Below are 20,998 nucleotides of genomic sequence, written 5' to 3' on the forward strand. Positions count from 1 at the left end.
TGAAGAGCTGAGGGACAGTGCCCAGGCCCAGAGTTCAGGCCCCACAACCGCCAAAATAAATTACATATATATATATATATATATATATATATATATTCACTTTTAACTATTTTATTAGCAAATATTAATTATACTGAGTAATGGGCTTTATTATGTCATTTTCAGACATGTATACCACAGGCCATGATGACATTTTAATACAAGTTGAAGCTCTAGCAAATAAGAAAGAGTGGTCTATAATATGGATAGCTGACACATTCTCTGTTTCTTAACAAATTTAGGATGGATACAATAGTCATTTAACTCATTGAATTCTTGATTTTCAGATTGAAATGCTTCGTTGTGATCCAAAACTCTTGCATTTTAAATGAGAAAACAGTGAGATAATTAACTTCTATGGCATGATATGAGACTGAATGACTGAATGGTTATCTCCAGGGATCTAGAAGCAGATGGTTTTCATTTGAGGGCCTTGTTCTCTGATCATCTAACTGCAACACCACAAGTAGCAAGTCTATAAACATGAACATTTTACTTAATTCCTTTGAGTCTGCATTTCCTTATTTATAAACTGGCACTACCTCATTGACTTGTTAGTACAGATTAAATTTCATAAACTATGCAAAACACTAGGCACAGTACATTTCCACTCTACATATTTGCTTTTATAATTAGCAAAGGTTCTAGCAAGCATTTTCCTGACCTCTCTTTTCAGTCAGGACAATTTCTTTAAGAAGCCTCTGAACTGGGAAGGATACAAATGAATTGATACTTGAATCAATGTGATGTGCATGTAGATATCTATGCTTAGTCATGGCCAGAAATAATTATTCTCCCTCCTCTTCCTCTTCCTCCTTCTCTTCTTTTTTTATCCTCCCCTCTTCTCTTTCCCTTTCTTCATCTCCATTCCCTTTCCTCTTCTCTTCTAAGTACCGCACGCTAACTGATTGCAAAACTGGAGCTCCAAAAGGTGTAGCCCAGGCTGGTCTCGAACTCGTGATCCTCCTGCCTCATCCTCCTCGTTGATTACCGGCGTGCGCCACCACGGCCGGCTCCTCTTCTCTAATATGGTTTCACTGCTGGGATTAAAGGTGCTCACCACCATGACTGGCCTGAGGTATTTTATTTTTATTAATGGTAAATTGTAGGGCATCCATGGCTCACGCATGTAATCCTAGTTTTTCAAGAGGCTGAAATCCAGATGATAGAAGTTTAAGGCCAGCCTGGGCAGAAAAGTCACAAGACTCCTTCTGTACTGAAGGGGTGGCTAACGTCATAGAGTATCTAGTGAGTAAGCAAGCCAAGCAGGCTTAAGGTCTTGAGTTCAAAAAAAAAAAAAAAGAAAAGAAATGCTATGTACTCCAGTGAAGGATTGAAGAGGGACATTAAGTTCTAAGACCACAGAAATCCACTGTAGAAAAACATGTTACTTAATCCAGATTGCGTGCGTGCGCGCGCGCACACACACACACACACACACACACACACATACACACACACCTGTAATCAAGAATATTGTTTCTATTTGTGAAAGCAATCTTTTCCCAGTTATTACTGACAGGAGCTATGAGTTACTTACACCACTCCTTACAAAGTACATTCTGCCCTTAGAGAGCTCCTCCTGTTTTCTTTGACAAAATCTTACATTTACTCAACTCCATTGTAAGGCTTTCATGAAAATTGCAACACAGTTTATTTAATGTTCACAGTATTTCTATGATATACAAAGCAGATAGAATCCATCCTTCCTCCTTCCCTCCCTCCCTCCTTTCTTTCCTTCCCTTCTTCCTTCCTTTCTTCTTTTCTTCCTTCTTGATTTCTTCCTTCCTTCCTTCCTCCCTCTTTTCCTTCCTTTCTCCACTCCCCACTCTCTTCCTTTACCATAGGTGAAGCAGAAAACCCACAAAGGTTTAACAACTTGCCCAAAGGTCACATAGCTGTCCAGTAGCCAGAGCAACAACATAGCAGAGCACCTTATCCATGAGCTGCCCAGAGTTTTCCAAACCATAGCGTGAATATGAATCATGGGAAACTTGTTACAATGCAGATTCTCAACTCAGTAGCTTTCAGGGGTGTTAGGATTGAGGTGTCTAACACCCCCTAGAAGTTGCTGCTGCTGATCATCCTGCTGCTGATCATCTCCCACTATAACATCATTACACTCTGGGTGTGTCCTACCTGATAGTCCCCAATCATAATTGTACCATTTGCACATTCCCCGATTTTCCCCCTAGGCTGTGAACTCCATGAGAACAGGAACCAAGTTTGTTTTGCCCATCACTTCGACTTGGCTCCCCAACATCCTACTTGGCAAAATAGGAATTTGGCAAAATAGGAACTGAATTAACATTTCTTTGAAGAGTAAAGAAAAACTGCCTTTACAAACATTACTTACATGTATGACTCCGTGTTTATCATGTGTTTTTCTTCTTTGATCAAGTAATAGCATAAAATTTAGACATCATTCCTCGACCCAAACATAGCAAACAAAGCCCTCCCAGAGTCAACCAGCTCAGACTTCTGTCTCCAACAGAACTATGCCCAGGCATCAGTGGAAGGCCATCACTGGCCTTGGGCCAATAGCATGGGCTAACGTAGAGCATAGGCCAGGTGTCTGAGGCTTGCTAACATTCACTTTGAAGTGAGATAAATCACTTCTGCTCCCACCTATAGATAATAACAACAATAACTTACTATAAAGTAAGGGTTTTCAAATGCTAGACACTGCACTAAGCTCTTCATACTAGTCATCTCATCCTCCTCTCTACAAACTTAGGACATAGAGAAATAGGTGCTATTCCTTGGTTAAGAAAGCTGAAGGGCCAGTTGAGAAGGGAAGCCAGGTTATATACTGCCTGTGTAGTCAAGCTTCAGGGTTGCTAGTTCTAATGAAACTGCCTATGTCCTTGAAGCTAGGGGAGGGAGATAAACAAAATAACCAAACAATTCCCTGAATACAGAAGTGATTTTTCTCATCAGTGAGTGATCTGAAGATTGGCTCAAAGAAATCCCAGGTCAAGGGGATGGGGAGATGCATATCCCATCAATAGAAGGTTGCCCTTTTGTACAAAAGGAAGGGTTGTGTTTAAATATCCAACATCACATGAAGGTCAGGGAAGAGTCAGTTCGGGAAGATGTCTCAAAAGTCCAATTCCTTTCACACTCCATTAGGTCTCTTATAAAACCTTGAATTATTTAGTGACTGGGCCAATTCAGAGAAGAAAATCATCACACTGAAGATATTCAAGTTTTGTTAAGCATGCGTGTCTAATAAAAAAAAACACAAAAAGTGTAAAGGACAGAGGAACTTTGCTTTCCAAAAGCTTAAACGGCAGTTTAAAAGTTATATTTTAACGAAGACTGTCAGAAAATGAAGGAATTAAGAAAACAAGGCAAAAGAACACTTTGTTATGTTGAACTTAAGAAAGAGGTAAACTTAATCTTCCTGTTAAAAGATTTTTAAATGTGGAGTGAGAAAATATCCAGAGGCAGCACTAAACGTAGTGATAGGGACCTGGAGAGCATATTATGCCCAAATAAATAGAACTTGAGCTCAGCAGATTCATTTTATTTTACTGATGTATTATTATTTACCTTTGAAGGAAATATAATATTATTGATTGTGAGGGCTTAAGACCTAGTTTGATACTTTCTAGTTATGGCCTCAAGCTGGCATATTTTCTCCAGATTCACTTTCTTCATTGTTTAAGTGGGGAGGTGGTCAGTGACCTATATCTGTCTCAGGATATACCTGTCTTGTAAGCCTTCTGTTAACTAATATAACAGTGGCATTTAGCTCAAAATAAGAAGCTAATATAGCACTATCCTACTTTTTTTCTTTCCTGATATGTTCTCCCTAAAATAAAATTTTCTCATAAGTCTCTCTACTCCCCCCTCTTAAATCTTTGTTGGAAGAAATAATTCTCTCATTTAATTTTCCAGGATTATGAAAACAATCTCCCTACAAACTGATGAAATATGCATATAAGAAAATGGGTAAGAGGCTCGACTTCCGTCCCTAACTGTTTGGGGCTTTGGCTGAGCGGTGGGCCGCAGCACCCCGCCATGGTGCTGTTGGAGAGCGAGCAGTTCCTGATGGAGCTGAGCAGGCTGTTCCAGAAGTGCCACCCACTGGGCAGCGTGTTCATCATCTTGAAGAAGTATGATGGTCAAATAAAACCCATTCCAAGGAAGGGTTCTGCGGAGGGTCTTGAGCCTGCAGAAAACAAGTGTCTGTTGAGAGCTACTGATGGGAAGAAGAAGATCAGCACTGTGGTGAGCTCCAAAGAAGTGAATAAATTTCAGATGGCTTATTAAAACCTGCTCAGAGTTAACATGGATGGGCTGAAGAAGAGAGACAAGAAGAACAAGAATAAGAAGGCCAAAACAGCCCAGTGAAGGGCACTCGATTCCTCCATTACCAGCTAATGCTATTTCTCCTTTTTTTCCCCCACAAAGTTAAGTTTCTCATTCCTCCACTGGCAGCTGTTATCCTGGAGGAGAGCTGGGATGGTTTAGGTGGGAAGCCAGTGTATTTGGGATCTGCACTGCATGGGCGTATTCCTGTTAAATTTCTCTGTGAAGAGGAATGTATCATTAAACCTGTCTAGTAGAAAGAAAGAAAGAAAGAAAGAAAGAAAGAAAGAAAGAAAGAAAGAAAGAAAGAAAGAAAGAAAGAAAGAAAGAAAGAAAGAAAGAAAATGGGTAAGCTGGGCATTAGTGGCTCACACCTTTAATCTTAGCTATTCTGGAAATTGAGATCAGCGGGACTATGGTTTATAGGTATCTGGGGAAGAAAAGTTTACAATCCCCTTTTTAACTAAGAGTTCGGCCTAGTGATATGTACCCCTATTACTTTAGCTACAGAGGCAGATCTCACCTGGGTATACACTTGGGAAAAAAAGCAATATACTATCACAAAATGCCTGCAGAAAGTAGACATGGAGATTTGGCTTTGAGATAAGAGCACCTACCTTCCAAAAATGCCCTGAGTTCAAAACCTACTAATAAAAAAAAGACAGTAAGGAGGGAAGAAGGATGCAAGGGACGTGAAGAAAAGGGAAGGAGAGGGGAGGGGAGGGAGGAAAGAGGAGAGGAAAGAAAGAAAAGAAAAAAAGTGGGTAAAAACTATTGCTATATTATATGAAAACATGGCTTTGGAAAGCTGAGGTTGTATTAAAAATAGAATAGCTCATTGTATTCACAAACTGACATGTTGAATTGAAACCCCTTTCATACAACTACTGAAAGATAATAAAAATAAATAGAGCAACAAAAAAATAGAATGGCACGAAAGGTCACAAAAAAATCAAGTTCGTTTATAATTTTACCTACAAATTTTAGGTAACACTATTTTAAAAATAGAGAATAATAATATTAATAAGAACATTTTACAAATCAAGAATTGAGCAGTTTTATGATTGTGTAGATTTTTCAGAAAATAAATGCACTTCAATTTACGTGAAGATTATTTATAAACCAGACAGTACTAAAGAATACCATGTTGTTTCTATTATAATGTTTTATTGGCTTCCTGAATAAGTTGGTGACATCAGCAAAGTGAAGTCACTCAACATACAAACTTTTATTCACTGGAGTTCAGTTTGAAATGTACATGGAAAGGAAGTCAAACTTCCTAAGAAGTTATAACAACATACATAATAGTCATTAAGTCAACAAATAAAACAAACAAAATTTTCAGAAGTCTTCCAACTATTTCATCTTCCAAACTTTGAGGAGTGGTTGTAGAAATTAATATCCAATTTTTACCAGTCATATTCAGAACTCCTGTTCCCTGTGGGGGAGAAAAAGAGAAAAATATCATTAGAGGAACATATTTATAACCTTAGTGCTTTCCAACTCCATCTCATACTTCATTTAAAACATATAATGACAATGATAAGTCTCCCAGGGAATTCTTTCTACCTATTAGTAACCAACAAATAAATTATTTCTTTCCCACTCATTTTGACCACTTTATGTCATGCTTATAGGTTCTGCCATGTCATATGTGCCTTTCATTATAAAAGACATAACTTTCTCATCTTTCTAGAAGGAATAACAAGAAACTTTTGTAGAGACCATTCTCTTCCTATGTTATTCATAGTTTATTTATGATGTGGCTACAGTTATTTATCATCTTAATCGTTTTTGTTGGTATAGATGAGGCTCCCTTTCCTCTAAACTGTGCACTTGATGTTCTGGATATGAGAACTTGAAGACAAGGTAGGAAATGATTTTTTAAAATCTTTTTTATTTCAGGTTCTATCTTTTCTCCAGAACCTCTCCCATATAAGTTGGTCACACCTATAAAGATATCAAACATTTAATTTCTTCAACATCTTTGTGTTTCAGAAATGGTTTTATTTTTTAATAGCTAAAATTATAAAAGATATCTATATGTGGTGTGTTTCCCATATTGTCATAGCATTTCACTCAATATCTGTTAGGGTGAGGTTGTGGGAGTTTGGCATCATTCAGAGAAGTTTGACATCTTTTCAGAGAACACAGAAGCAAGAAACCATTTACAGATCCTTAGACTAAAAATATGTGTAGGAATGTATGTAGTTAAAAGAGAGAAATATAGAGAAAAAGATAGTAGGAGGCAGGGAGAAACAGAGAGGGCAGAGAGACAGAGAGGGAGACAGAAACGGAGACAAAGACAAGGAGAGAGAGATGGGAAATGAAATGAGAAAGACAGGAAGAGAGAGAGAGTTAGAGAGATGAATACTAGGCAGATGCTGTCTTCTCCCACTTTGAGGACCTTCCTTTCCTCTGTAGCCCCCTGGCCTTGGACTTCGGCATCTTCAATGTGCGTTCTTTTGGTTATTTTCTTCTCTCTCCAAAAGCAGTGAAGAAGTGAGGGAGGAGCAGAAAATTAGTAGAGATGAAGGACTGGCTAGAGAAAAACCCTTTTCTTACCTGAATGAATTTCAGGTGGTGGTAGGTAACTCGGCTCCTCTAAGGGGTGGGGGAGATTCTTTTTGTTTTCTCCCTCTGCTCTTGCTAGACCAAAGTGCATCCAACACAGGTGGTGTCCTGTGTGAAAGCACATTAAGAGGTTTTAATTGGATTGCAATGTGGGGTGCGGGGGGGGGTGGTTAGGAGCAGGGAGCCTGCATGGAGAGACTCTAAAATTACTTTCCAAAGAAGATGTTGAGTGGTCTTTGGAAAATAAGACTTTTTAGGTTCATTTTAATAATGGATTGTATGGCTGAGTGAAAATATTTATCAGAAAAATTAAGTGAATTCTAAGATTTTCCTGGCAGGGGATACATTTGCCACACTTTAAAAACACAAAAAACAATCCCCCTAAAAATTGTGTCAAACACAGACTTCAATATCTCTATGACATTAACAGAAACAACATAAACCGTCTCTATATTTGAGGGGTTTTTTGCATTGCTTTTACAAAGAGTTGATTCATAGCATAAACCAGGATATAAAATATCCGTTATGTTAATCTTATAACTTAAATATAATAAAGATAATTGTGCTTCAAGGTGTTTATTACAGTTTTTCTGTTATTGTTGTTTATTTCCTTGCCCTGATTTCCATATTCTTTTTCTCTTCTCTTTAAGCTTTGCTTGTTCTGATTTAAGAGCAAGCTAAGTATCTCTTTGGGATCAAATTGTTTTGGTTTTCTTTTTCAGATTTTTTGAAATTTTGCATATGTATAACAATATATCTTACAGATGGCTCCCAAGTTTAACCACAAAATTCTTTTATTTATTATTTTAATTTAATTTAATTTCTTTGAGGCAAGGTCTTATTATGGAGCCCAGACTGGCCTTGAAATTGCCTCTCTCTTCCCTTGGTCTCACTAGTGCTGGGATTGAAAGCATATGCCACTAACAAAATTCATTTATGTTTCAATATGTAACATTTATAAGCATGGTCTAAAGGTAACTTTATTTGATTGTGACCTATCACATGAAGCTAAGTGTAGAATTTCCAGTTGTGGTATCTTATTGGTGCTCAAAATGTTTCAGATTTTGAAGCAATCTGAATTTGAAGTTTGTTCCATCTATGGATTGTCCGTATAGAAAAGTAGTCAACTCATAAGTGAATAGGTGAAAGGCAGAGGTGAGAATATGACAAACTTCATAGCATTTTTACCAAGTAAGGGCATACACATGGGACTGGCCAATAAATCACATTTTAGCTAGAAATTGAGTATCAGTTATTCATTTAAATGATGGTTATTACAAATATGAAAGCACAAAAGCATTACTTGAAAATGATAATTCAATAGTTAAATATGAACTAAGTGAGTTGATATAGACCTATAATCTCAATATTCATGAGGCCAAAGCAGGAAGATTATGAGTTTTTAGATCTACATCATTGGAAGTACACAAATTTGTATTGTAACATGTTTGCTAGCATGCACATATCTTACTATGGACTAAAATTTTGAGTATTTCCAGATGCCAGTGGCTCATGCTTATAATCCTAGCTACTCAGGAGGCTGAGATCTGAGGACCTTGGTTTAAAGTTAGAGAAGGAAAGATTATAAGACTTTTATAACCAATTAAACGCCCCCCCCAAAAAAACCAGAATTGGAGGTGTGGCTTGAGTGGCATAGCACTAGCCTTGGAAAGACAAATCCAAGCTGCAGTACTGGCATGCATGCATGCACACACACAGAAAATTAAAAGCATAACAATACATTCTACTATGTTAATATATATTACTTCTTACGCAGGTACAATCTTAGCAATCAAGTTTTTGGTTTTTTTCCCCCTCTTTGCATTTGAGAGGAAGCTATTTATTTAATAGCAGCAATTAAAAAAACAACTTTCGAGTATTGTTTTGCTTTGTTTTTGGCAGTGCTGGGGTTGAACTTGGGGTCTTGGGCTTGCTAAGCAGGCACTCTACCACTTGAGTATGCCTACAACTCCTTAGTTGTTGGTTTTTGTTGGTTTGTTGTTTTTTTGTTTTTTTTTTGGTCGGTCATGAGGGCTGAACTCTGGGCCTGGGCGCTGTCCCTCAGATCTTCAGCTCAAGGCTAGCTCTCTACCACTTGAGCCACAGCGCCACTTCCGGCTTTTTTCTGCTTATGTGATGCGGAGGAATCAAACCCAGGGCCTCATGCATGCGAGGCAAGCATTCTACCACTGAGCCACCTTCCCAGCCCCTGAACAAAACATACACTAAAAACACACATAAATTTCAAACAAGTTGAAATGGTTTAAAAACTATTGAATATCTTGTGTTTTAAAAATCACAACTAAAACGATACAGCCTTCAATTTCTGATATGGCATCCTACATTATTTTGAGGCCAAGTATTTTTTATATTGAAGCATCAAGTAACTGCAAATAATTCCCTTCCCATTTCAGTGCTTCTACCTCTCTTTTACCCATGTTCAGAAGGCATTGGGAAGTCAGCATATAATTTCATAGAACATTACACTGAAACCAGAATAGATCGTCCCATATCTAGTTTTTAAAACATTTTTCCTTTGACTCCATCAAAATTTATCTCCAAATAATCTAATTAAAATGGATGTGTTCCTTATTTATTGGACACTTGAGTAGTGCTCTTACAAAGTTGGTTAGATAGATGGAAAACAGCAATAACCTTGGTTTTCTAGGAGCTGGACTTCATTATATTCACCATCCTCTCTGTCATGGACATGCATGCCCTTGCCTCTATTATTTGATTGTTACGCAAAAAAAGTTTCTGGTATGATTCCTGACTCCCAGCATCACAAAAATTATGTATTCTCCAGATGGCTTGCTCCTGTGGTGAAAGAACCAACCAAACCTCTACTATTAAAATCTTATTCCTAGTTCACCCTTTTCTCAGCTCCTTTCAACCTTTACTATTTCCCTTGATGAGGTGTGGCCTTTGGTCGAGAAAAAGAACAGAGCACACTCTGTAAAATCTCTTTTGCAATCAAAAGAAAAACACTTTTCCTTGGACCCAAGTCTTAAACATGTGATTCACATTTCAAAAATATCTTAAGAAGAATTCTCTAATCCTACTCCTTCTATCAATATATAACCATGAAGATAATGTTCACAGAAGCAGAGACACATGTTGAAAAGCAAGACAATTGAAATCTGTCCATTTCCCCTTCATAGGCCATCTAAGTAAATTATGAAACTATTGTTTATTGAGAGACAGTTGTGTGCTGGGCCTTGACAATCAACTATTGGGCAGTATGGGCCCAAAGTAGCCCAAGCCTGTTTTTATTCAGTGTGGAAGTCCAGACACCAGCCTATGACTTCAGGTGTCACCTTCTCTCATCTTCACTGATTTATTAATGTTTTCAAATGAGAAGTTACTTTTGAAAGGCTCTTCATTACAGTGGAAATTGACTATACTAGAAGAGAAATCTACTACAAATTCATTAATATCCTCTCTCTTTGAGTCCTGGCTGCTTTCCATTAATGTGGATTGCTTGTTGAACAATGGGTTGGATGGTCTCACCATTGCCTTTCTAGGCCTGACATCCCTGAGTTTGCCAGAGTTCAGAATAACAGTGAGTTGTTATTTTACTCATGTCAAAACAATCTGCCCTCTTTCAGTGGGACATTTCCCAGACTATAACTATACGCTTACTGGGTAGCAATGAGGTTAGCTGAAAGTAGTGTTTTAGTAACCTTTATTTATTTATTTTTACTATCTTTAACTATCATAATCTTTTCTCTGAAATTCTTTTTTTTTAATTTTTGAATCAAATTTATTAAGATGAGGGGATTTCATTGTGGTCTTTCCACACATACACACACAGTGTACTCAGAACAAATGCATCATAACTGTTTTGTCTTTTGAAACAAGGTCTTATGATTAAGACCTAGTCTGAACATGATTTTGTAAGCATCCTGCCTCAGTTTCCTGAGTGCTGAGACTACAACTGGCGCTGCCATGCCTGGCTTTTTTCATTTATATTTTGTTTCTACTCACTATTCATCTTGTACATGACAAGTTTCTCCCCTTAATTCTCTGAACATTAGCAAGCCATAAGACAAATTCTTCAAGGACATGATAGTTGAGAAAGGGCTCTACAAGCATATGGAGATGTTTCAAATCTTAGACCTGCCACTTACCAGGGGACTTTTGGCAGGTTAAATTATCTGTATGCCTCAGTTAGAACTTCTATAAACTGGGGATAATAATAGTTTCTATTTCATAGCATAATGTGAAAATTAAATGAAATAATACTTCTGCCTAGAAAGTAAACATATAATAAGTAATAGCAACTATTACTTATAGTCTATCATACTACTAATTGACTCTGCCCTTTGAGTGAACCAATCTCAGTTTCTTTAGCTATCAAAATGCACAAATCTGTCAAACTCCTACTCATCTTTTCAGACCGCTGTGTCCTCTTGTGATCCACTCTTCCTTCCCTTGACAGAACTTATTTTGCTCTTGTCTGCAGTATATTGTCAGCCACTGCACTATACCACAGCTGTTTACATGAATAGTTGCTGTGTTCTTAGAAGATGAGAATCCTTATCTATCTTGGATCCCAGTGTCTCATGGTCTCTGTCACTAATTAGTTCTCAACAAGTTTTGGCTTAGGAGTTGCACTTGAAGTCGATGTTTTCTTGGAAGAGAGTTCATTTTGTTCAGATGGCAGTAACAAGAAAAACAGCACACAGAGAATATTTTCCCAGAAAACCATTTTAAAAATGAAACCCCAGGTTTGAAGTCTTTTCGATTAGTCTCAGTTTGGAAAATGTCATCCTTTTCCCATAAAGATTATATTCAATTAAATTGTCCTTTTGAACTTGGCAAATCACCAGGTGCCAATGGCTTATGCCTTTAATCCTGTTACTCAGGAGGCTGAAATCTGAGGATCACAGTTTAAAGCCAGCCTGGGCAGAAAATCCCCGTGAGACTCTTACCTCCAATTAACTACCAGAAAACTGGAAGTAGAACTGTGGCTCAAAGTGGTAGAGCACCAGCCTTGAGCAAATTGCTCAGGGACAGTGCCTAGGCACTGAGCTCAAGCCCCACCACTGACAAAAAAAAAGAAAGAAAGAAAGAAAGAAAAATTTGAGAAATCATAAGAAAATTATTTATTGCTACTTTATGCTTTTTTTACTTGCAATAGGGAACTAATTCAAATTATTGGAAGAGAACAAACATATCAAGATTTAGGATAAATGTGTTCTGTTGAGATGGCTACTGTTCCTATGTCATGATGGAAATTCACTCCCCCCAACCCACGCACTCAGAGTCAATGGATTCCATAATTAATTGAAAACTCATGATCTTTTCTTATGCTCTCTAGATTCCTGAAATGTAGGTTCAAGCAGCACTTTTTGAATGAATTAAGATCCCACTAAATCCTACTCAATGGTGAATTACATCACAAATGGAATTCAACCTATAGCTAAGAAATTATCATTGACATGAATCTTGTACTAGAGAACGTTTGTATGAGAATAAAGACATGGTATGTGGCTTTTGAATGACTACAGCCTATTTTTTCATACCTTGTTTCTCGATGATGACTTGAATTTGAGGTGATTTCTCTCTCTCTTTTTTTTTGGTAAGAAAAACAATAGTATTGCAAAGTTTTAAGTGTTAAAAGAAAGCTGACATCAGAAATGATATCTGATCTTTTATGAACTTCTCACTTGACAAACAAGGCCCGGAGAAGTACAAGACTTGTGTGGTCACAGTTTTTTTTTCCAGAGCTAGCACCATAATTGCCTTATTTTCTGATTGGATTTCTGTGCTTCACAAGACTTTGTGATTGGAAAAGATGTTACCTTCATCATTTCTTCATATCTCACATTCAGGCAAGAAAAGACTTGGGTGAAGTTAAACACAAGTGAAAACAGAGAGTCATAGGGTGAACTTGACAAAGTAAACTTCAATGGAAAACATATGTTTGGTCACAGACGTTCAGTTTACAATACAGAGAGCTTGTAGGATGTGAAGCTCCACAGAACTGCCTTTGGCTCAGACATTGTTATCTTTGTAGCCCTGGACAAAGCATTAACTCTGGATGCTGTTTCACGTGGAGAGCAGAGATAATACCTGTCTTGCAGGGGTCTGAGAAAATGTAATACCTAACAAAGTTGAGTCTCTAGCACCCAATTTGATCTAATGTCTATAAAACTAAGATTGACTATTAATAACACAGTCTTCTCAGTTGGAGAGATCAAAGCCCAAAGAAGTGAGGGTCACATACTTAGCAAGAAGTGAACATGGATTTGCATGGAGATCTGTTGGGCTTCAAAACCCTCAGCCTAGTCTTTACCACATTGCAGAATTGATTTTTTTTAAAAAAAGGAAGCCAAGAGCCCCGCGTGCTATTTGGCACTCAGTGGTGATTAGACAAAGCTGAATCAGAGAGTGGGCCCCTTCCCTGTGGCACAACTATGATCCCAAGGGATGGAGTGACTTAGATGGATGAGTAGCGACAAATGGTTCATCAGAGATCGAGCATCCTGGGAGGATGAGGCAGATGCATGAATACGTGAACAGTGGAGCAATGGCTTGTCTGGTGGGTAGTACTAAGGAGGGTCCTCCTGATCTATAGGTTTCACAGGGAAGGGATGGTCTCAGACTTGTGAGGAGTCACTATCTTTGGTCTCACATATTTCCCATGTAAACTTCAGTTTTTGGCTTTCCCAAGGCATCTATGGCCATGCCTCAAAGTGAATGTCATGACCCCAAATGAACTACTTTTCTCCACATGAACAAAATGTTCTCTTAACCATCAACTAACAGGACTTCAGAAGGATGAGATTTCCCAGCTGCCATATTCCCACCCCAAAGAGATCGTGCATTGACCCTAAGATGCCTACATTATACAATTGTGAGCACTTGACATTAGGAAATATTGTTGAATGTAAATAATCAAAATATTATCCACTTTCTGCCTGCCAAGTTTCCTAGTCCTCTCCATGAATCATAGCAGGAATGCAGTCTTACAAGGACAGATGACATGTGCAGAGGTCTGGCTGGGGACGAGCTACACCAGGCTTCCTGAGGGAGTCTCATTGCGGTAATACCATCCAACAATTATCTCTTAGGTATTATGGAGAAACAAAAGTGGGAAAGATGGGCTCAACTTGTGGGGGAATGTTATTTGTAGAACTCAACCACCCAAGTAAGTGTCATCCCTGGCTTGACTATGGTTAAGGAATGCGAAAGCAGAGAATCTCTGGGCTTATATGAATTCTCAAAAGCATTTGATACAGGGTACTTTTGGCTCACACCTGTAATCCTAGCTATTCAGGAGGCTGAGATCTGAGGATCTTGGTTAGAAAACAGCCCAGACAGAAAAACCCAAAAGACACTTATCTCTGATTAACCAAAAAGAAACTGGAAGTAGAGTTGTGGCTCAAGTGGTAGAGCACCAGCTTTGAAAGAAAAAAGTTAGGAATAGTGTCTAGGCCTTGAGTTCAATTCCAAGTCATAGGGCTTGAACTCAGGGCCTGTGTGATGTCACTTGAGTTTTATTTATTTATTTTTTTTGCTCAAGGCTAGCACTCTACCACTTTGAGCCACAGTTCCACTTCTGGTTTTCTGATAGTTAATTGGAAACAAGAGTCTCACAGAGTGTAAACTTGTTCAACCACTTTGGAAAGCAGTATGGAGGTTCCTCAAAAGACTCCACATAGAGCTTCCCTATGACCCAGCAATCCCACTTTTGGGCATTTACCCAAATGTCTACAAAGCTACCAGCACGACTATGTTTATTGCAGCATTATTTACCATAGCTAAGATATGGAACCAACCCAGATGCCCCTCAGTAGATGAATGGATCAAGAAAATGTGGTATATATACACAATGGAATTCTATGCCTCCATCAGAAAGAATGACATTGCCCCATTTGTTAGGAAATGGAAAGACTTGGAAAAAATTATACTAAGTGAAGTAAGCCAAGCCCACAGAAACATAGGTCCCATGGTTTCCCTTATTTGCAATAAGGGAATATGTCTGAGTCAAGCAGAAAAGGTCAGATATGTATTCAAATGTTTTTTACTTTCATGCGATTGTTTCTAACATATTTATAAGATGATTTCTTTGTTGCTTTGTATGTCCCTCCCCCATGATATAACTCCTGTTTTCACTGTATTGGATGTTGGTATAATTTGTGGAGGGGAAGGGAAAAAACAAATTGTTTAACTAGGGATACAGGTGGACCCATTGCAACAATGAGATGTACAAGTTGTTATGTCAAAAAATGAACTTTACAACTTTGGCCGGGGTGGGGGTGGGGGTTGTAGGGGAAGGGGGGAAATATGGGTGGGTGGGGCGGGATATGGGAAGGGATAGCAAGGGGAAACAATGCTTGATAAGAAATGTACTCATTATCTTGCCCATGTAATTGTAACTCCTCTGTATGGTATTTTCATAATAAAAATAAAAATAAAAGAGTCTCACAGACTTTCCAGCCTGGGCTGGCTTTGAACCACAATCTCTCAGCCTCCCAAATAGCTAGGATTACTAGCATGAGCCACAGTGCACAGTTTGGTAAGGCTTTTTAACTATCTAAACAGCCCACACCACACACTTCTCTGCAAATATTCACGGAATCATCTTTGTGGCATTTAGTTGACAAAGTCACTGGCTAAGTTGGAAAGCCAAATTTTGAGTTTTAAATGAAAGACTTTGACCTCCTATAGAAGAAAATTGATAGCAGCAACTGCAAGTGCAGGACAAATACATGATCAATAGTAATTTCTTCTGTGTATGACATTAAGGTGGTACTGACACACAGTCATTACTTAGAAGGAGCTCTGAAGAGCACTGAATCATGACCAAGCCCATTCTGACTCTTACTCAGAGTTACTCATATAATGACTGCTTTTTCCTACTATATTAAAAGTTTATGGGACTCTTACTAGCCTAACACTGTCCTAACACTGTACCCTGCACACATTAAAAATGAAATACAGTTTTGCAGAATGAAAGCTTGCAGATGGAAACACAAATCTCATTCTGTCTTCTGAGTCACAGAGTAACACTGTGGGAAGCAGGCGTCTTCAGACAACCATCCTTGTGCTATCCAGACTCATGGAATAGAATCAAATGTAGGAAAAAGGGAATCTGTCCTCTGGAAATCCAGAAGCACCTACCCAAAAGAAAAAAAATGCTAGATATTGCTTGTAACAGGGCAGGTACATTTATAAAAATAATCCTTGTGTTTGAAATTCATTTTGGACTCCCATGTCACCACTGATCCCAGCCCTAGCCTTCATGTCCTGAATTACTACATGCCACTCATCCCATTTGCAGGGCTTGCATTATTCTAAAAATGAAGAGATGAAAAGCAGTAAAAGCTAATAGTGTCCTCTAATTTCCCATCAAAGACCACATTGAATGTTCTAGATTTAAAACTGAAACCAGTAAATGATGATTAAGGATTTTTATGACCAATGTTAAAACAGTTCTTACTCTACCTGGCTGCTTTTAAACATTATTAGTAAACCTGACAACCCTGTAAAGCAGGCTAAGATTCTCACTTTACAAATGAATATCTGAGTCCCTGAGTAAGACCACACCATTTGTAAGTGGTCCAAACCAGGAATCCCTACTGGATCCCCCCTATTACTTTCTAGTTCATGGCAATGCCTCCATTAAAAATGTTATATAGTAGTCCGATACATATACTCAGGAACTGAATGTGTATAACCCACTCAGGAACTTGTACCAGTCTATAAAGAAGAATCTTGAAGAAGGATCAAAATGCCAGCTTTTAGTTCGGTGCCCAATGACCAAGTAAAACATCTGCCTTTCTGGGTTTTATGATCCTATTTTTCCAGTCAGAAATCTCAATGACCTACTTTGTAGAATTTTCAGAAGCAACCATTATAAAGAAAGCTGCAAAGACAAAGCATTTGGCTACAAAACAGTCAGGCAATGGAGCCATGCAACAAGATCATGTCTTCTGATGCAAACCTGGAATATGGAAAAAAATAGCAAGACCCCATTGTCTCCTATCCTGCATGCACTTTCCATATGTGAAAATTCTCTTTGAAATCAATGGAATCTTATTTGGAGAGGAAATACAGGGAAGCAAAGGTATCAAACAGCAGTACTAGAACTTGGTCAAGAAACTTAAACACAATATTATTAATCTCGTACATCTCCTGACTACATGGAGCCAAGAGACAAAAGGAGGAAGATTTTAGTTTATGTGTCTCTTTTGTAATCAGTCTTAGTATACTAAGGGAGATGTTGACATTCAGGAATGGAAATGGACTTTGTGAGTCTTAGCAAGTCTTTTGTAACATTATGCTTTCCTTCCACCAGAGGAAAAGAAGAGGTACACTGTACTCTATCTTCCTACATAAATGTCTTAAAATGCAACTTTATTATTTAAAAAAATAAAATAAGACCACTTACTGTTGAGGGATTCAGTAATCAAAGTCCAAATTCAAGAGGATGATCTCTCTCATGAAAAACACCATATGCTTTTAGTTGATCAGGAGCTCACTGGGCTGTTATTAATAACTGGCTTAGAGCTTTATGAAGAAACATGAGCCAGAATGTCACAGGAGAAGGCAAGTGGAAAGAAATTGGCAGACACAGGTGGAATAAATTATAACAGAAATATACTTACCCAGGAGCTCAAGCCATGGAGAGAAGATCCCCTGCTCATGAAGCCTTATGTTAAGAGTTAAGAATTATGAATATACAAACAAAAATATCCTTAATAAGGAGTGTGTTCTGATTTACTTAATGTTATACTAACCTTTGCTGTTTTTGAATGCTTTTTCTAGGGTTATCGATATCTTTTTAAATTTATACATTTAATCTTAATTTGGCTCATTTGCTTTCAAGATACAGCAAACAAATGGATTTTAAAAGGTGCATTACTGGCTGGGTGCCGGTGGCTCATACCTGGAATCCTAGTTACTCAAGAGACTGAGATCTGAGGATTGCAGTTCCATCCCGGGGCATCTGGGTTAGTTCCATAACTTAGCTATGGTGAATAATGCTGCGATAAATATAATTGTGCTGGTAGCTTTAGTGTGGCCTTGTTTGTGATCATTTGCAACCCAGATGCCCCTCAGTAGATGAATGGATCAAGAAAATGTGATAGATAGATGATAGATAGACAGATAGATAGATATACATACACAATGAAATTCTATGCTTCCATCAGAAAGAATGACACTGCCCCATTTGTTAGGAAATGGAAAGACTTGGGAAAAAATCATATTAAATGAAGTCAGCCAGCCCCCAAAAATATAGGTCCCATGGTTTCCCTCATTTGCAATAATTAGTATTAGGATAATGTTATCAGATAAGCAGAAAAGCTCAAAAGCTATGTACATATGACCATGTAACATGATGCTAAGCAAAATGAACCCCAAGATATGGACACAGAGATTTGTCTTTGTTGTTGTTTTTAATGTACTATGTGATTTTTTTTGTTTCTTTAGTATGTTCCTCCTCCTATGGTATATTCCTGTTGTCACTATATTTGATTTTGGTACCTTGCATCTTGTATATACATTTATTCAATTTGTGGAGGGGAAGGGGAATAACAAAATGCTGAAACAAGGACACAGGATGACTTATTGCAACGAGACTCACAAGACACTTGGAAATGAACTTCGGAAGGGAGGGGGGGAAGGATAGTAGGAGAAAAACAAAGGAAGGAGTAACAATGCTCAACAAGAAATGTACTCATTACCTTACTCATGTAACTGTAACCCTTCTGTACAGCATCTTTACAATAAAATAAAATAAAAAAAATTTAAAAGCCATTCCAGGTAGGAAAGTCTGTGACACTCTTATCTCCAATTAACCACCAGAAAACCAGAAGTGGCCTGTGGCTCAAGTGGCAGAGCACTCGCCTTGAGCTGAAAAGCACAGGGACAGTGTCCAGGCCCAGAGTTCAAGAGCCCCATAACCAAAAACAACAACAACAAAATGTACATTATCAATTTTCTGAAGTGCGTTTATGAGTGAGCATAATACCAGTCTTCCTCCTTTCATGATACCTAAAAGATTTTCCAGGAAGGTGTGGTGTTTGTGGGGATGAGAGAGTAGTCGACGTGGTTGAAAGAGGGTCTAATCACAGCCTGGCATCTGATGTGGTTTGGGTGACTCTCTTCTTTTGAAATTTCCAGACTCTACTTCCACTACCCTTATAAGAGACACTACTTTATTCAGACCCATAATAGTATGTTTTCTTTGAACCTAAATTATTTTAAACACTGGCATTGTTTTGAGTGTTGAAAGTGATGATTAGACAAAAGCTATCAAAATATTTAAAGGTACATTATACACACACAAACACACACACACACACACACACGTGTATTGATTGAGTGATCCATTGATATCTTTGAAGAGAGCAATGTTTGTTAAGTTGCTCAAGGTTCCAGTTGTCTATTATCCTAGATCTGGCACAAGAACTATTCTTTTTTGTTTCAAACTAAACCCTTTTTTCAACTCAACACTGTGGTAAGTAGGGGTGAGCATGTGACCCAAGCCTCAAAGAGTGAGCATTAGCCTTGTTTCCAAGAAAATGAGCTGGGTATGAATGGCTCACACCTGTAATCCTAGGTACTCATAAGGCTGTGGGGCTGGGAAGGTGGTTCAGTGGTAGAGTACTTGCCTTGCATGCATGAGGCCCTCAGTTCGATTCCTCAGCACCACATAAGCAGAAAAAGCCGGAAGTGGGGCTGAGGCTCAAGTGGTAGAGCACTAGTATACAGCTGAAGAGCTGAGGGACAGTGCCCAGGCCCAGAGTTCAGACCCCACAACTGACAAAAAGAAAAAAGAAAAAAGAAGGCTGAGATCTAAGAATCACTATTCATAGCTAGCTGGGGCAAATGGGAGTGATTCATATCTCCAATTTACCAGCAAAAAGCTGTAAGTGGAGGAGGGGAAATAATAAATCAGTAGCCACTAGCTGAATAAACGAGTGAGAGGTAGTAGATATAGTTCTTCAGCTTTTCGTTTTGTTTTACACCCTCATCAGTTTGTGAAGTTTGAATATCTGCTAGATATATGTATAGGTATATGCTGATTAATGATGAAAGTACATTCTTAGAAATGAGTCATTGGATGATTCTGCCACACAAACTTAGACGCCAGAGGTCAATCTTTCAACCACATGTTCTTGAGATGTATGAGGAAACCTTGTCTCTAAATTCACAGTTTTGTTGCCAGAGGCAAAGCTCACACTTTAATTTCCTAAATTTCAAAAAAAGATTGCCATTAAAAAGTTTTCATTGAATATCAGGAATGGGAAAAAAGTGACAAGAATGTAAGTATTTCATGTTTTCAAATATTTTACAAATACTTTCAAACACTTTTCCCAGTATCATTTAAAGATTTGTTTTTGTTTTGGCAAAACTGAGCTTGACATGAGCTGGCTGAATGAAAGAATTAACAAACCTCATAAGAAAACTAAACAAACACTCAAACAACAAGATGTAAGGATGAACATGCTCCCTTCTCTTGAGTCTACTGCCCCTTGGAAGGAAGTGCTAGACTCAGGGTGAGACAATAATATTAGGGTTGGAAAAGCCCATATGAGAAGCTCCGTTTGAGGAAGGAGACTGGCTTGTTACAGGAAGTCACTTGGCAGTATCAAACTGAAGGACTGCCCTTTAGCAATAATATTTTTCAGGAAACTAACTTCCTGATTTTTTTTTGTATTATTGAGGGTTGAACACAAGGCCTGTGCTTGCTGAGCAGGTTCTCTACTACTTGAGCCATGCCCCAGCCCTAACTTCCTGTTTTTAATCAGCCCAATATTTTTTAAAGAGATGAGAACGTCACCACCGTAAGTGGGAAAGTGGGAGGAAGTGACAAAAACAGTGGGCTAAAGCTATGGTCAATTCCTACACCAGTTATTTTTTTAGGTATGGCTTTGCTTTTTGCCTGGGCACATGTCTGGATGGCAATCTGTTCATTTTAGGTTTACCATCATAGTTAGGATAACACACAGCATTAGCTGTCAATTTTGTTTAAGAAGGGGGGAGGAGGGAGATCTCTTGAACTTTTCTGTCCAGAATGGCCTCAAACCACAATCCTTTCTATTTCAGC

The 20,998-nt window shown here is 38.3% G+C and overlaps 1 protein-coding gene and 1 pseudogene across 2 annotated transcripts; one reads left to right on the plus strand and one right to left on the minus strand.

Annotated features, from left to right (window-relative positions):
• The first annotated feature begins 4,065 nt into the window (after window positions 1-4,065).
• Window positions 4,066-4,439, plus strand: LOC105986302 (annotated as a pseudogene).
• Window positions 4,440-5,530: 1,091 nt separating this feature from the next.
• Window positions 5,531-17,388, minus strand: Mrln (myoregulin). Of its 2 annotated transcripts, none has more exons than XM_013017134.1 (2): window positions 17,333-17,388; window positions 5,531-5,794 (listed from the first exon to the last, which is right to left on the minus strand). In XM_013017134.1, exon 2 carries the CDS (start codon window positions 5,774-5,776, stop codon window positions 5,636-5,638), a length of 141 nt encoding a protein of 46 aa, XP_012872588.1. In that variant the 5' UTR covers window positions 5,777-5,794; window positions 17,333-17,388; the 3' UTR covers window positions 5,531-5,635. The 2 variants fall into 2 exon arrangements, with proteins under 2 accessions (XP_012872588.1, XP_012872587.1); XM_013017133.1 differs by lacking the exon at window positions 17,333-17,388 and adding an exon at window positions 6,922-7,062.
• Between the last annotated feature and the right edge of the window lie 3,610 nt (window positions 17,389-20,998).

Source organism: Dipodomys ordii, unplaced genomic scaffold (genome assembly GCF_000151885.1).
Source record: "Dipodomys ordii isolate 6190 unplaced genomic scaffold, Dord_2.0 Scaffold34, whole genome shotgun sequence".
NCBI classification, from domain to species: Eukaryota; Metazoa; Chordata; class Mammalia; order Rodentia; family Heteromyidae; genus Dipodomys; species Dipodomys ordii.